General features: G+C 44.0%; 1 protein-coding gene across 2 annotated transcripts in view; it reads left to right on the top strand.

Moving 5' to 3' along the window:
* Window positions 1-15453, top strand: part of CACNA1I (calcium voltage-gated channel subunit alpha1 I) — a 170643-nt gene that overhangs the window by 86680 nt on the left and 68510 nt on the right. For both annotated transcript variants that reach the window (XM_086740121.1, XM_086740123.1), the window contains one exon: window positions 13596-13693. In XM_086740121.1, coding sequence (XP_086596247.1) covers window positions 13596-13693 — 98 coding nt within the window. The remainder of the gene's footprint in view (window positions 1-13595; window positions 13694-15453) is intronic.

Here is a 15453-nt window from a genome sequence, read left to right as displayed (position 1 = left end):
AGTTACGTCTGTCTCTGCTCTCTTCTGTGGCATACCCATGATGTGTTCTGGTATGCAGTTTATTTGTATAGCTACGTAGGTATGTTGAGGGGGAGAGGGCTTCACTACGCGGCCGGGGGGTGATTGTGATAAGTGTGTGCCCAGAATATGCCCAGACCCTTTCTTTAACTACTTGCTGCTTGGAGTCCAATGGCTGAGGAGAGGCCGGTGTATCTTTGCCTCTCTCCATTATCACACCAGAGCTTGCCACATAGATCTCATAAGCTGTGGTCAAATCCCATCCTAACCTCGCCTTTGATGAGAGAAATGGCATGACTTTGTATATTTTACCATTTTAGGATGCACTTGTGGTGTTTTTTAACAGCTTTCAAAAGTGGTGGACAGCAGAACAAGACACGGTAATCTGTGTAGCTACTTCAGTGCCTTCAGTGGTAATACAGTCTCCTTATTCCCACCTAAAATTTCCCTGTTCCTACAGCCAAGGATTGCAGTAGTCCATCTAATCAATCACTGCATCTCCATATGAATTTATTCAGTTGCTTTCTCCATTGGCTCCAAGCTGGATTTTTTTCCCTTCTTGGTCTCTTCTGAAGAGAGAAAATCCCTTCCTATTAGGAGGAACAGCAAACTTTGTTCCCAGATGTGTGCTATTACATTGTTCACACTGGAATATGTATTATTTGCATTTCCAAAGCGGTTCGTACTGTTCTATATTGCTGACTTGTCCTCTTCATTTCTTTTTCTCTTCTACCAAAAATATGCTTCAACTGCAAAATCCATCAGTGATTTTTTTTTTTTTTTTTTTTAAATTTTCTGCCAGGTTGTGATAAATAAATAAAGAACAGAGTGGCAAGAATTATGCATTACAGAAGTACATCTGCTCACGAATGAATATCTATTTACTGTTGCATATGAGGTTTATTACTTAGCCAGTTTTTCTCCAGCTAATGTATGTCGTGATGATTTCATATCATTCCAGCCATATCAACATAATTACTTGTGTGAACCAGACTTGCAATCTCATAAGAAATTATAGCACATTAGTTTGATGATGTCTATTTTTCCTTAAACCTATGTTGATTATGGTTAATTTTATTATCCACCTCTAATCCATAATCTATCAAAGCTGCATATTGGTGATTTCATTACTGTGCTGTGATCAGCATCTGTCCAGTCAGCCTACTGAGATCACTGTGTTTCTGAAGTACTGGCACAATAGCAGAATTTCTCTGACCCTTGGATGCTTTCCCAGTTTTCTGAGACTAATCAAAAATCATCAGTATTGGTCTAGATCTTTTCTGGCCATCTATTTTAAAACTCTTGGATATAAAACGTCCAAGCCTGCTTATCTTAGAATAACCTTATTTTCATCAGCATAGAGTAAAATGCTTGATCACAGCTGGAGCTGAAACTAGCTCATTATCATCTATGGTGCACATACATCCTCTGACCTTCCCCATAGAACTTCTTTTTTTTAATTGAACTTTTCTGCCTTTTTACACTGCTCATGACAATTGTGTTCTTGTTCCAGTGATTAACTTGTACCATTTTGTGCTCGTTCAATTCTATTGCAAATTTTCTACACTTTCCATCTCCTGATTTATATTCATTGGTATCAGCTTTCCCTCCCTTGCGATTATGTTGCTGCTTTTGCTTTCACTTATGTTGTACTATCTTTTTAGCCCATTCAGCTTTCTTGTCTCTATTGAAGCTTCTTGGATGCCTGATAAATATTCCTAAAAACCACTTGACTGTCATCCACAGTTCATGAATTAAAGCCTTTATCCTGACCGGTTTGATGCATCGCTGTTTCTGTGTGTTTTTGACTTCATGAATATGGCCTTTCTAGTCTACCAAGTATATCTAGTACTGCTGATGACCTTACTTGATTTGTACATAACGCATGTAATCGAGTAGTCCTAGCTTTAAGTTCTATGACTGTAAAAAAAAAAACAAAAAAAAACCCAAAAAAACCAAAAGCACTTAATAGACAGTCTCTGTATCTTCCATCCCTAAATGCAATTTTTTTTTTTTTTGCATTGTAAGGCACATCACTGTAAATCCTGGGAAATTGCAAGGAGGTTTAGGTGTCCCCAACACACGTTGCCCAAATTCAACTCTTGCGGATGGATAAGGGGAAGGTTTTTCTCCTATGAATTACAGACCAATACCAAGAGAGCTAGTCAGCTGTTTTCTAGTGTGGGCTGGACATACATAATCACATTCATAGGATTATAGGATAATCATGTTGCAAAGGACCTTGTGAGGTCCTCAGTCCAATTGTCTAGTTCAAAGGAGGGTCAACAACAAACTCAAGTTAGGTTGTTCAGAGTTGTCTAGCCAAGTCTTGAAAATCATCAGAGACAGGGACTATACCTCTGGGCTTCAGTCCCACTGTTTATTTATCTCTGTAACACATCTGAACCTCCCTTCCCTGCTTGGATTTATGTTCACTGTGTCTCGTTCTCATGCTGTGCACTACTGTGAAGAGCCTGGCTCCATCGCCTTACTAACCTCCTTGTGGGTACCAAGAAACTACTGTTAGGTCTCTGAAATAATCTCCTCTTCAGGTTAAAGGAGCCCACATCCCTCAGTCTCTCCTCACAGGGAAGGTGCTCCAGCCCCTAAGCATTTTGGTGACTCTCCACTGAACTTGCTCCAGTTTATCACCATCTTTCTTGTATTGGGGGGGCTCAAAACTGAATGTACAATTCTAGATGTGGTCTACCAAGTACAAAGTAACAGGGATAATACCTTCCCTCGTATAGGCTGCACTCCTGTTGGTGCAGTTTGGTGTGCCATCAACCCTCCTCGCATGGACCATGTGCCACCTGCTGTCCTGCAGGACCCACAGGTCCTTTTCAGCAAAACCACTCCATATCAGTCCTTAGGAAGCGGGTCAGTTCAGCACAGGTGCAGGACCTTGCATTTTTCAGTTGACTTTCATGAGGCTCCTGTTAGCCCGTTTCTCTAGGCACAAGGAAATCTCTGCTTTATACGGCAGAAAAGTAATCCCTAAGTATTAATTTCCAGATTGTCACTGATTCCGTACTAGAAAATGCTATTTTTGATAGCGTGCTACTACTCCTCCTTTTCTGTCCACTTGAGCCTCCCTAGCTAGGTTAAAATCATTTATTTTAATATTCCTTTCATGCAGATCTTCCCACCAGGCTTTCTTAATGCCTTTTAGGCTGTTTATGCTCATAAAATGAACAATTCCTGTTCTCTTTATTACTCAAGCCCTTGGCACTAGTGTATATATGATACCATTTTTCTACTTTGTGCATCTTTTAGTGGCTTGATTAGTTTTGTTCTTGACATGGAGACTCTGTAAGAATTAACTTTTTTCCTAATTTCATCACGTTCCCCTTTGGTCTTTCATGTAACAATCTCCTGACTGATCTATCTCTTAGTTTCCTAAAACCTAGTTCTTCTCCTAATGAAATACTGGTTAATATTTATGCTTCTTTGGGGTAGCCCAGTGCTCTACAAGTCTTCTGCCCTATGTGGCCACCCAAGCCAGCAGTTCATTATCAGATTCCTCCATCAATTTCTTTGCCTGTTGGCCAACAGCAAGTTCGGCTGAATATTTCTTCTTCCGAAATTGTCTGTAACCTGTAGCATATCATGATAAGAAAACCAATTAATTTCAAAATGCATCATCATGAGTAAATATTGTCCTGGAAGTTAGGAAGGTTTTCAAAGTTTGCTTTTTAAATCTTGTTTCACTTACAGTATGGCAGCATATCTGTCCCGATATCTTCATTTCTTTTCCAAAGCATCCTTTCCTTTCTGAGTAGTTATGAAGTCTTTAGAGCAGGTTTTCTGGCATCTTTGTACAGCTGGAGGTCCCTTCTTGGGCATGCCTGATAGCCCGTTAGATAGAGCAGAACATTTCTTCTTGCTCCCTGTGCCTTTTAGCTAGCTGCTGCTTCGGGATTGCTTTGTGCAACTTCCACACTGGGAGCCTGGAAAGTATTGCTCTCTGTTAACTGAGATCATGATGATGATAATGATGATTATTATTATTTGTACCTTCTCTCTCTGGTAGTTATCTACTGTCCTCAATTTCTTCTTCCTCTAATTCCTGAGATGCTGCATCCTTTTTTTCCATAAACCTGCAGCAATGCTGCTTCCCGAGTCCGTCTATCCCAGCTCTTTTCAAACCTGTGCAGCATCCGTGTGTGTACCTCTGAACACTAACTCTCTCCTTACTGGGAAGCCACCGGTTCATCCCTTTACTTTTCAGCCCAGAGAAGGGGGCTGGCAGCTCTCTGAAGGATGAGAAGTACCAGCCCCCCAGACTCAAATGCCCATCCGTTCCCAGGAAACAAAATTGGCTCCGCGTGATGCCCTTCCACACTGGGAGGATGGCGCTTAGCCTAAAACACATTAGTTGGCCTTAATCTCGCAAGACAGGGAAGCATATTGCCAATCTTCTGCTTTCTTTTTGCTTTTAATTAACTATGGTCCTTCAGGGACCTGGCCAGAATTTGCACAGTTATGACTTTAAAATCTCAGACCATTAAATACTTATTAGCAGCAGTGTAAACAGCAGAATGCTCAGAAAACCCTAGTTAGCTAATCTTCAATGCCAAATGAAAATTTCTATGAAATTATGGCAAGTTAAAGAAAACTGTAGTAAATACAGCAATTAGGTGTTTCAAGCAGCAATCAGTTAACGATGGAAACTAGTGAGCAGCAGGCTAAATAGCATCTTAACCAAAGGCAGAAATGTCAGAAGCACAGCCCTCCCCCCAACACACACTCACTTTCTCTTCCTTAATGATACTAATTATTTTATTTGCTTTCTCTTAGTAAAACTATCTGTAGATGTACAACATATTGAAATGCAAGCAGTCATCAAAATGAACTAAATCACACTAGAGAAGAATCAAAACAAGGAGGCAGAGGTACCCTGCATGTGTTTTGTGTAGTTCTCAATTATTGCCTCTGATTTTTTGCCTCCCTAAAAGCTAATTCCCTACCATGTAAATCTTTAGCTTTATTAAAAAATAAAATAAACGCAACACCAGCAGGCTCGCAGGACCAAAATGCAGACCCCCTTTTTAAACTGGTTTTTTTGTTGTTGTTGTTTTTTTTTTTTTCCCCCAAGCAATGAAATACAGAGCTCAGAGCCTGTGTTCAGATTCCTGATTTTCCAAAGTGAGGGCCTGTCACTCGTCTTCAGTCATCTGAGCTTGGCAAGTCCCTCTGGCTTTCTTATCACAGTGTGAAAACCTGCTTATGTCTTTTCATATCATGTCTCCAAAACTATTAAGAAACTCTGACGTTTTCTCTTAGTACACAGTTTGGAGAGAAATCTGAGTGTTCAGGGGTGTGAAATAATCACATTCCAGGCAGCAAGGGACCAGTCTTGCAGGCTCTGGAAGCTTTCAGCAGCTTTTGCTTGCAGAGCAATTAAAAAAAAAAAAAAAAGGTAAAAAAAAAATATTTTGTATTGTGGGGGAGGACAGTTGCAGGTTATTTTTTTTAAGAACAGTAAGCATCATAGCTCTCGAGCTGACTGTGTAATTAGTAGTTGATCTATCACTCCCTGAAAAAATGTCTGTCTTTTTACTGACAGAATTATAGCCTCTTTAATTATTATTTTTTTTTAATAAAGAGGGGAAAATGATGTAATTTTTGCAGTCCTTGTTTTACTAGCAAGGGATTCTTTTTTCTTCTATCTTTTGGCTTTTGTGTCAACAGAGAGTTGTCTTTTTGCAGTGTGATGAGCTCTAACTTTGAGATAAGCAGGACTCCTTAGCTGAGTACGCTATGGTTTGCAGAGCAATTTACAGGCCTTCTGTGTAACGTCTGGACACATCCCATCTGATGTTATTCCATCCCTTCTACAGTAGGTATTGAAAGGAGTTCGGCTTATCTGTTTAGGGTGCACTTTGAAGGCTGGCCCCGGAGGCATGAAACTGTGCAAAATGTGTGCCAGTGCCTGCATGGCTTGCTCTTCATGTACGTATCAAGCGAGCTGATAGCTGGTTCAGTGCTGGGGGCTGTCTGGCAGCCCTGTGTCTCTTGCACCATGGAGCAACCTAAGTCTGTACAGCAAAAGATCCGGTCCAGTTAAGCCTGCGAGTTGGGAGCCGGAGCATCCATGCAGACAACATTTTTAAGGAGAGGTCCATAGACGACTGCAGCCCCGATGTGGCTGGGGGGCTACACACGCTTAGCACACCCCATGCGGGCTGGTGCCCCATGCTGGCTGAAGCCCCTACTCATTCCCGATGCACTGGTAAAGGCTGTGCCTTTTTGCAGCTGTGAGCGAGTGAAGGGAATTGGGGCATAGGGCCCAACAACTCTCTGAGCAGGGAAAAGGGGACACCTAGAAAGAGTCTTTAATTTCTGCTGTAGCCCCCCGGGACCTTTGAGGGAAGTAAGCATGTGGCTCCAGCTGTAAAGCAAAAGGGCTAGCAAGGTGCAGAAATCTTAAAAAACAGGTCCCACATGGGAGCCCTGCAGTCCTGCAGCTGGCAAGCAGCCTGTTTGCATGCACTGTGTGGTTTTCTGTTTTTTTATTTTATTTTATTTTATTATTTTATTTTATTTTATTTTATTTTATTTCTGCTGGTATGTATGTGTCCTGTAGCTGCAGACTCAGGGTGGAAGCAGTAGCCCTCTTCTCTTGCCCAGCATCTGGGCAGGCCTTGCCAAAATCTCCTGGCTCTGCTTCTGACATCTTCAGTTGGGTTTGCGAGAGATTGGATTCATCCCTTACTGGTGCCTGCCTACTTACAGCTCTTTGTCTGCCCTTCAAGCTAAGAGGGTTGTCCCCAGCCTTAGCTAGGACTGACAGGAGGTGTCTTGAATGCCACACATACCCCACAGTTTAGCTGTTTCTCCTGCCTCCTTGCTGTTGCTCCAACACTGATGGTCCCCACTATCCAGGCAGTTATGGGCACCAGTAAGTGGATTTTGCTGCCTGCACTCTGTTTTTGCACACCACAGGTTCAGCTAATAGAACCCCTAAGGGAGCCTGGCCAAGCCCCGTTTTCCACGTCCCCTCCACACTGCTACATCTCTGGCCACAGAGAGCCAGGACTGGGGGAATCTAGTGATGCAATTTTAAATTTCCTTTCATCAGAACAGCTCAATATAAGAGGGGAGATATGGGACATTGTCTAGTGATGACTGGGTTTGCCCCTTTGTGTTGTAGACACAGTCTTGGAAGCCAGAGCAGACGCAGCGAGATTTTCTCTCATCCTGGGAGGATTTAGGTGTATATCAGTCTCTCAGCACCACCCCACAAACTGTAGGTGGGAGATTTGAGCGGTGTGATGGTTCACACATGGCTGGCGTATCAGGGGGTTGGACACCTTGGTAAACAGAGAGATATCAGCTCTGACTTTTGGCACCGATATCTGAATTAAAAATTCAGACAAGGAACACTGGCAGACTTAGTCTTATATTTTCCCTATACATCCTATGTTCTGGATCTTCGAAGCGGTAGAAATTCCATTTTGTGGGATTTGATGGCCAAATTGAGGAGCCAAGGACAGAAATGTGTATTCTTGTACAAAGAAGACATCACATCTAGTCGTAGCGTAGGTACACATCAGACTTAGACTCCTGACCTCGCTGAGAAGCTTGAAGGAATTTGGAGCAGAAAGCAACCAAACAATCTTCTGCCTTGGTCACCCCAGGTGCTCAGAGATATAAGGACCAAATAAAAGTCCACAGGAAGGAAAAGCTTCACTTTGCACAGAGACTCGTAGCAAGCCTAAAATTACAGCTAGGAAGTCACAGCCATGAAGTTTCTGGCTTCAGTGCCAAACCCAAATTTATTCAACAAAGAAATATGAATTGATTAGACTGCAGTTAATTAGATTTCAATTGAAAACCCCTATCAGAAAAGGGGAATTAGGCAGCTTTTGAATTTGACAAAGGCATATTGGCTTTGTATCATAAGAAAAATACTGCCTTGGTATTTTTCATGAATGCTTCCAGAATACATTTTAAATTATTTTTTTTTTTTGGCTGCTAATTTTGAGCAAATATAAGTTCAGGAGCTAAGATTAGGGAACTTAATAAGTATTTAATAAAGGTATAAGGAGACTTAAATATTAAGAGGTAAATGGTAATGTTTGAACTGCTTTAATAATGGATTTCATTGAATGTAATTTGAGGAAGCTGCTAGCCAGGCACTGTGTAAGTACATTCTCTTGGGTTACATGTTCAGTAAAGTCTGAATTTTGTAGACTTCTTACATGGTTTTCATATTCTTGCTATGTCTGTTTTAAATAGTTTTTATTCCTGCATCCTGCTGGTCAGTCTGCTGTCCCATGCCAGGCACAGAGCTGCGCTGGCAGTGCATTTCTGCTGTTGGGCAGAGCTTCGCTCTTCTCTCTGGAGTTTCATTGCTGGTGTAGAAGTGGAGACTGCCAAGGCAGATCCAAGCCCACTCTTGAGCTCAGAGGTGCAGAGGAGCAAAAGGAGTACCAAGCTGTAGCTGATGAAGAAGCTATTCTGCTGTTGCTGAGAGCTCATGAGCAGCAAAGGTTTGCGGTGCTTGGTGATTTGTATGCCCCCTTGTCCTCCTGTGTTTGCTGTCTGCTCCAGTGGCTTGGCATGGGATGGAGGTACGCCAGACCAGGTGCTTTCTGGACAGGGTCAACATGCTAACAAGACACTGACTCGTTCCCCCTGCTAGTTTGGTCTTGTTTCTGTTAAACTCAAGGGTCTCCTGTGTGTTCAGCTGAGCAGATTTACCTGGGGATAGACTAATGTTTATGAGTAAGACAGAGGAGGAAGCAGGAAGATGATCAGTAGGGAAAGGGACAAAAGGAATAAAGAGGAAGATGGAAAAGGAAAGAAAGGATTGGGAAGGGAATTGAAGGATGTGAGGCAAAGTGAAAAAAGATGAAGGAAAATCAAGGGGCAAACAGAAAACATGGAAGTGAAGGAGGAAGATTAAAATGAGTGGTGGAAATGTTGCATGCAGGCATGAGTCAGAGGGATATAAAGAGGGGAGGGGGGTAGGGAGGAGGTGGGATACCTTGAGAGTGAGGAGGGAGGCAGAGCTTGAGTGGAGAAGCTTTCCCTGCCAGGCATCCCCTTGCTTTTGCAGGATGAACCCCATGCATGCAGCCGGTGCCCTTGTCCCATTTCCCATCATAGATCAACCTTGAGGCATATGGCGTGGGGACGGTGCGTGCGTCAATCTCCTCTCTTTCTAGAAACAGAAAGTTTTTCTTAATGTGGAAAGTTTTGAAGAAGAAAATCTTTAACAAGGGAAGAAGAACTACTGTATAAATTCAATTATCTTGACAGCTCAGTGCTCAAATTCCATCACAGATCAGGAGTTTCTCTCTGATTTACCATGGTTCCAGCTTCCCAATCTGCCCCTGCACTCACCCACCCACACCAGAGGATGCAAAATACTTTAGTGGTGCCAGAAATGAGCTGCCATTTCCCTCAGGAGAGATGCGTTCCCCTCACCCCGTCACAATAGGGGAGCTCACAACCAGCACAAGTTGGTTTTTTTTTTTTGTTCGTTTTTTTTCTCTTTCTCTCCACTTCCTAAATTTGAGTGCCCCTCGACCTTAAAGAAACTAAGGCTTTTACAAACAAGACATAGTTAAAGCAGCCAAGAAAGAGGGGAGAACTAGATGAAGGGCAGTCATGTTCTTGAACTACCCCTGCCCATGGCACCAAGCTGTCACAACACAGGGATAAGGAGCCTGAGAAGCTCTTGGATATTAATGAGGAGGCAACTGTTTTGTACTAGCTTTAATGTTTCCTTGCTCTTGGTTTATGAACACCAAGCAAACACATGGTTCCCGGGTTGCTGGTGCAATAAGGATCCAAGCACTGAATGTTGGATGCCTGCCTGGGAGTCCAAATAAGCACCTTGTGCCTAAACCACCATCACAAGATCTTGAGACACAGACACAGGAAAATGTGAACTTCCTGACACAAATCTGCTGCCAGTTTCTGGCTGATCACTTTTTGTGACATGCCTTTTTTGATTTTCTGTCAGCCTGTCACCACCTCCACACATGGCAGTAGTAGATCAGGTACAGCCCGGACCTAGAGGGGTGATGTGTATGTGGGGTTTTCTAGGCAGTGGAGAACAGGGCTGGCTGGAGAAAGATAAGAGCCAAAACAGCTGGGCTGGCAATCTCTGAAGTGCTGCAGATGCCCAGAGACTCCAGCAGAGTTGCTTAGAGATCCCATTTCATTAGAGAAAGGAGGCAATATTTTAGTTTCATTGATTTTACCTACACAGAAAATGTTGGGGTTTTTTTTGTTTTGGGTTTTTTTTTTTTTTTGTTAATCAGTGGAGTTTCATTTCACTCCAATTACCTGCAGTCCTTCATGGTTGTGCCAAGAAGCGCAAACACAAGCTGATGCTAAAGCTGTCACCAGGAACGGAAAGGCAGGAATGTGCTGCCCTAATGCAAGATTGCACTGGAATTGTGTTGGAGCTGGTTTGGATATGGTTAACGTGACTGCAATAGGCATAACTCATCTGCAGGGATTTAAGCATCCTGGATGTGTCTCTGTTATTACAGCCAAGAGGGGGAGGCCATAGGCAGAAGGGGTGTGCTATGTGATCCAAAGCCCTGGGGCCTGCTAGGGTTGAGGTAATTTTTGTTAGAAGTTGCTCTCTGAAAATTTTAACAGTTGTCCTTCTCTGACCCATCCTTGGGAAATAGCCTGCTGTTTTCCTTGGCAGAGTGATTTGACTGTTTGATGGTTTTTTCATAGCTAAACTGGAATATAATGGCACCAAATCTGTGGCCACTGAGGGCTGCAGGAGGCTGGCTTTAAGAACGGCATGGTTGCAGCTGGGGTAGCATTTGTCGCTCCAAAATGGTCCATGCTCACTACTTTGAAGATTATTATTTTTCCAGTGACAGGTGGAAAGCTCATTCCACCTAGGAGAGGGCAGCAATGTGCACCTGGTTGAAGTGACTCACGTTGTAATGCCACCAATGTGGCTGTAGCCACAAGAGGACAAAACTTGAATGGTTTGTAAACTGAAATTCTATTTTTAAATGAATTTTGCATGGCTAAGTGTAAGAAAAGATGTCATCTCTGCCCACTGATTTCATCTCAGCCCTAGCTCTGTGCCATTCCCCTGTACTCAGATTCTGTGAAGGTCATGGTGTTGTTCAGGACTTCTTATTTGGTCAGTCACCGTTCAGAGAAGACCACTTTTTGAAATTAGATATGTTTTTGGGCTATTTGCTTATTTGGTATCTGACAGAGTGTTTCGGTTTGTTCTGCTGCTACTCAAAAATAGTTTTTTTTTTTTGCTTTCAGAGCTCTCACCTCAACCCAGTACTCTAGGGGACGTGGTTTTTTTAGGAGAGGAAAGAATGTTCTGTGGGACTTCACCAAGCTTGGAGACCTTCTCATTTCTATGTGTATACCTAACTCCTATAACAAACTGTAGCGTAGGGACTCCTTCAGTCATGAAGCTGCCTCTACGTGTCGGGTCTCTGTGCTGTGAAGAGTTGTTAGCTCACATCCTGGGAACAATACAGACACATCTATAAGGTGCTTTACCTGTAACTGTAGTTCCAAAGCTTCAGCAGGTTTGTCTGATTCTGGAGTGACAACATGCTGATGAGGCAATCTTGCTTCATGCTTTTGGAGCAAGTTTGATCAGTGATTACTCAAAGCCCTTTGCACTGTGTTCATCTGCACCACACAGTTGTGCATTTATACCAGTGTGTTTTTCCTCCTTTATGCAGAATTCCCGGTTTCATCTGACTGCATCTCAAGTCTCTGTCTATCACTAATGCTTTTTGTAGGCTATCTAAGTATTGCTGGTTGGTTTGGGGTAGGGGTTTTTTGGGTTGCAATTTTTTTTGGGTGTGAAAATTTTGATTATCTGCATGAAATCCCTCCTCTCTCTTTCTGCACTCAGTGTATGCAGAACTGACAGCTCCAGGGAGGTAAATGAATGCTACTGCATTTCAGAGGAAGAATTATTTCATGCAATTACCCTAAAAGTGCATGAGAGAACAGAGTGAAAGGAATGAGGGAGAGAAAGAAAGAGAGCATGAGAGAGAATAATCATAACAGTTCGACAGGTTTACCTCATTGTGTTTGAAAATCTATCACTCTGACAAGTCCCTTCTGTGAAAGGTGTAGACAGAAAACTAAACATTTGCTCTTCAAGGTCCTTTTGAGCAAAGAGGGTGATCGATGGAAGGATGAGTCCATTTCACTCAAGTTGTCTCCCTGATATTTCTTATGGACTGGCTGTACCCCATTTCTCTCTCAACATCCCACTTAGACTCGGTGGTTCCATCAGAGGGATGTGGGTGGACTTTAAGCTACCAGACTATTGACTTGTGATCCTTTTGATGTAAATTGTGATGGTTTTAATTTGAGAAGGAGTGCAGTAATAAAAGTCTGTATCCTCTGTTCCCTCCCCATCTCTTGAGCATGTTGGAAGGCCAAGGAAAAGGGAGCTTTTTGCAGCTTTATTATTCACATCTGAGAAGAGATTCAGGGGAAGTAGTTCCTGTCCTGACTCTGTTGCTGTTTCACCTGTCACCTTTGTCACCCTCTTGATCCCCTCTGCACATCAGGGTCACCCTGGGGAAGCTGGTGACAACAGCCCATGTCTTCCTGGAGGCCTCATCCACCTGTGTTCACTAAAACATGCAAAATACTTTGAGATTCTCAGGCAGAAATTGCCAGCCAGAGTAAATGGTTAATCCATATCCACATAATAATCCAGTTTCTTGACACGTTTTCTAAGAGGTAGGCCAGTTACTGGACATTTGCCGTACTGGGCGAGGAGGGATGCATTGGGCTAAGGGATGCTGGGCCAGGTAATTTTTTTTTCACCTGCACCTGCTGCTCTTGCAGCAAAGCCAATGTGTTAGTCATAGCTATTTGCACTTTGAGGTTATTTAGGGAGCATGCTGTTGGGTTAGGAAAGCTTAAGTCTAGCATATGTCCTAAAATTAGGCTTTTTCCCTTTTGGTTGGTGTCAGAAAGGAGTGATTCACAGCTATGGGAGAAGCCTTCCCATCTAGCCGAAGCAGTTACCAGTTTGAGTCTTTGCTTCTATATGAAGTAAAGCAGGTAAGCTGAAGCCACTTTCAGGGACATCATTCTGCACTGTGAGATGAGGGGAACATGGGGAGCACCCTGCTGTGCTCCAGGTAACACCCAGAAGAACTGATTATGTGGCTCTGCTTCTCCTGGCCTCGTGGGAAACGTCCACTTCACACATGTGCCCTCACCAGGAGCACACGCTCCTCGTTGGGGCATCTTTTTTCAGCTCCTCTCCCTCCTGATGGTCTTAGCAGGTAAGTGTTATCACACTGGCCTTGTGTTCTCGTGGCACACTCTCATCGCTCACTGCCTTGCTGCCGTCCCATGGAAAAGCTGTGTTTTCTGCATAGGGGAGCCATGAGCTCCAGTCCTGCTGCCGAAGGGCTCCTGGAGGCTTCAGCTTTCCTCTTAAAGAGTCAGGCTTCATCTCCATGACTTCCAGAAACACTTCAAGGAAGAAACAGTGACTCTGTGACTCAAGCCAAAATTTTGGATTATTTTAAACTTTCTTTCTTTCTCTCTCTCTCTCTCTCTCTCTCTCTCTTCTTCTGTAGGATGGTGGAGTACTCCCTGGATCTCCAAAACATTAACTTGTCTGCAATCCGTACTGTCCGTGTTCTGAGACCCCTGAAAGCTATCAACCGTGTGCCTAGTAAGTCGTGCTTCCCTCTAATACCTGCTCAGCTTGGGTTGTGGGGAATATGTGATCAGTAAGGATGTGTGTGGTGGTGTTTTCCAGGCTGGATTCAGATGTAAAGTGAGTGGAGGCTGCTGCATGGTCTGTGCGGGCTTTTTTCCTATCATGGGGCCAAGAGGTGTCATTGGATGGGCAGCAAAACTGCAGTTTCCTAGCATATCTGTCCTGGTCATCCTTCATGCAGGGCTGTGCTGATGGTTTGGAGCTGAAGCTGAACAAAGTGTAGTAAAGGAAAGGGTGTTTTCTCACTCTTACTGAAGGACATTGCAGGTTTGATAACATCTGCAGCCTCAAAAAGGGATGTGTGTGAGGTCTGGAGAGGGGTAAGCTGGTGGAAGCAAGGAGAAATGGTTTGCTAAGACTTCCACATGCTCTTCCAGATCCTCTCATCTGAAAAATGTTCACACCATTACAGCTTCAGGGTGTGTAGGACCAGCTATGTTGTCTCTCACCCTGTGCTTTGAACTCCCTCTTGTGCCAACTATCCCCTCTGTGAGCTGGAGTGTGTGCATGAGCCGGGCTGAGTGCTGCTTGGGCACAGGGCTGCCAGGGCTGTGGCTGAGCCTGGGTGTATCAGCAGCCGAATGGATGCTCACCATCGCTGTTCAGGTCTGAGATGCAGTCCCTAGCTCAGGTCTGAGTGCAAACCAGAGAGGTGCAGCTCTGAGGCATGTGCCATGCACACGGGCTTCCTCCTAGAGTGGAGGTGGCCCCTCCATAACCCTTGTTTCCTCCCTTCCCAGAGGATGGGGACAAGACCAGCCTCTTCGTCGTGTTTTGCAGTTTTTATTGGTGCTGAACTGTTTCTTCCTTTACCTGTTGGTTTTTTTTTTTTTTTCCCCTCAAATCAGTGTTGTTTTCCCTGCAACCCTGGAGCGAGTAAGCTGGCGTTGCCGTTGTTATTTAACTGCAGGAAACATTGATGGAGGTGGCTCAGGCTTTGCAGTGGCTGTATCAAGGTGGAAGGAAGTGAACTGGCAGACAGGTTGTGTGCCGTTGGGATCGGGGGGTTGCAAGAGCATTGACCTCGGTCCGCTGTGTCACTCCGATGTTTCTGGCTATTCCCTGTGCAAATGCAGCAGCTGTCACGTGCAGCCCTGTGAGACTTCAGGCGCTGCTTCTGCAAATTTTTCTGTCTTGCAGAATGGCAGGAAGTCTCTTTGCTCTTCCCCATAATCTCCCTAATCAGGCTGTCTGCAGTGGCTGAGACCTTGCCAGAGCTCTCCTAATCCTTCTCTTGAGCTCAGATGCTCCTTTTTCTTTTCCAGATTTGAGGAAGTTTGCACAGTAGACCTCCTGGTCTGCATCATATGTTTTTCCTTGTGCCAAAGTCACTTTTGTAATGCCACCTATTTCTTGAACATGCAATGGAGGTGATTTCAGGGTTTCTGGCTCCATGCAAAGCCCTTCTAGAAAGGGGTCTTGTCCCTCTTTCTGGGTGTATTTTTATCTCTGAGCAATAGCCAGGGACAGAGGGTTCTAAAAGGTGCAGTGAAGGAACTGAGGCGCAGTCCTGTGTGCCCAACGTGGCAGGAGGACTCTTTGCGGAGGAGCAGCTGGTTTGGGCACTGAGCACCTACCTGGGCATATAACAGGTCCATCACAGGGTGATAAAGATGGGAGCCAAGAACAACCTTTTGGCTATTGACTGTTAGCAAAGCAACTCTGTCGTAGTTCAGCCCCGATCAGGACCAGACTACGCAGTCTCTCTCTCA

Source organism: Chlamydotis macqueenii, chromosome 1 (genome assembly GCF_036417535.1).
Source record: "Chlamydotis macqueenii isolate bChlMac1 chromosome 1, bChlMac1.mat, whole genome shotgun sequence".
In the NCBI taxonomy this organism is placed as follows: Eukaryota; Metazoa; Chordata; class Aves; order Otidiformes; family Otididae; genus Chlamydotis; species Chlamydotis macqueenii.
Note: the sequence above shows the minus strand (reverse complement) of the source record. Positions and strands in the feature narration are given on the sequence as shown.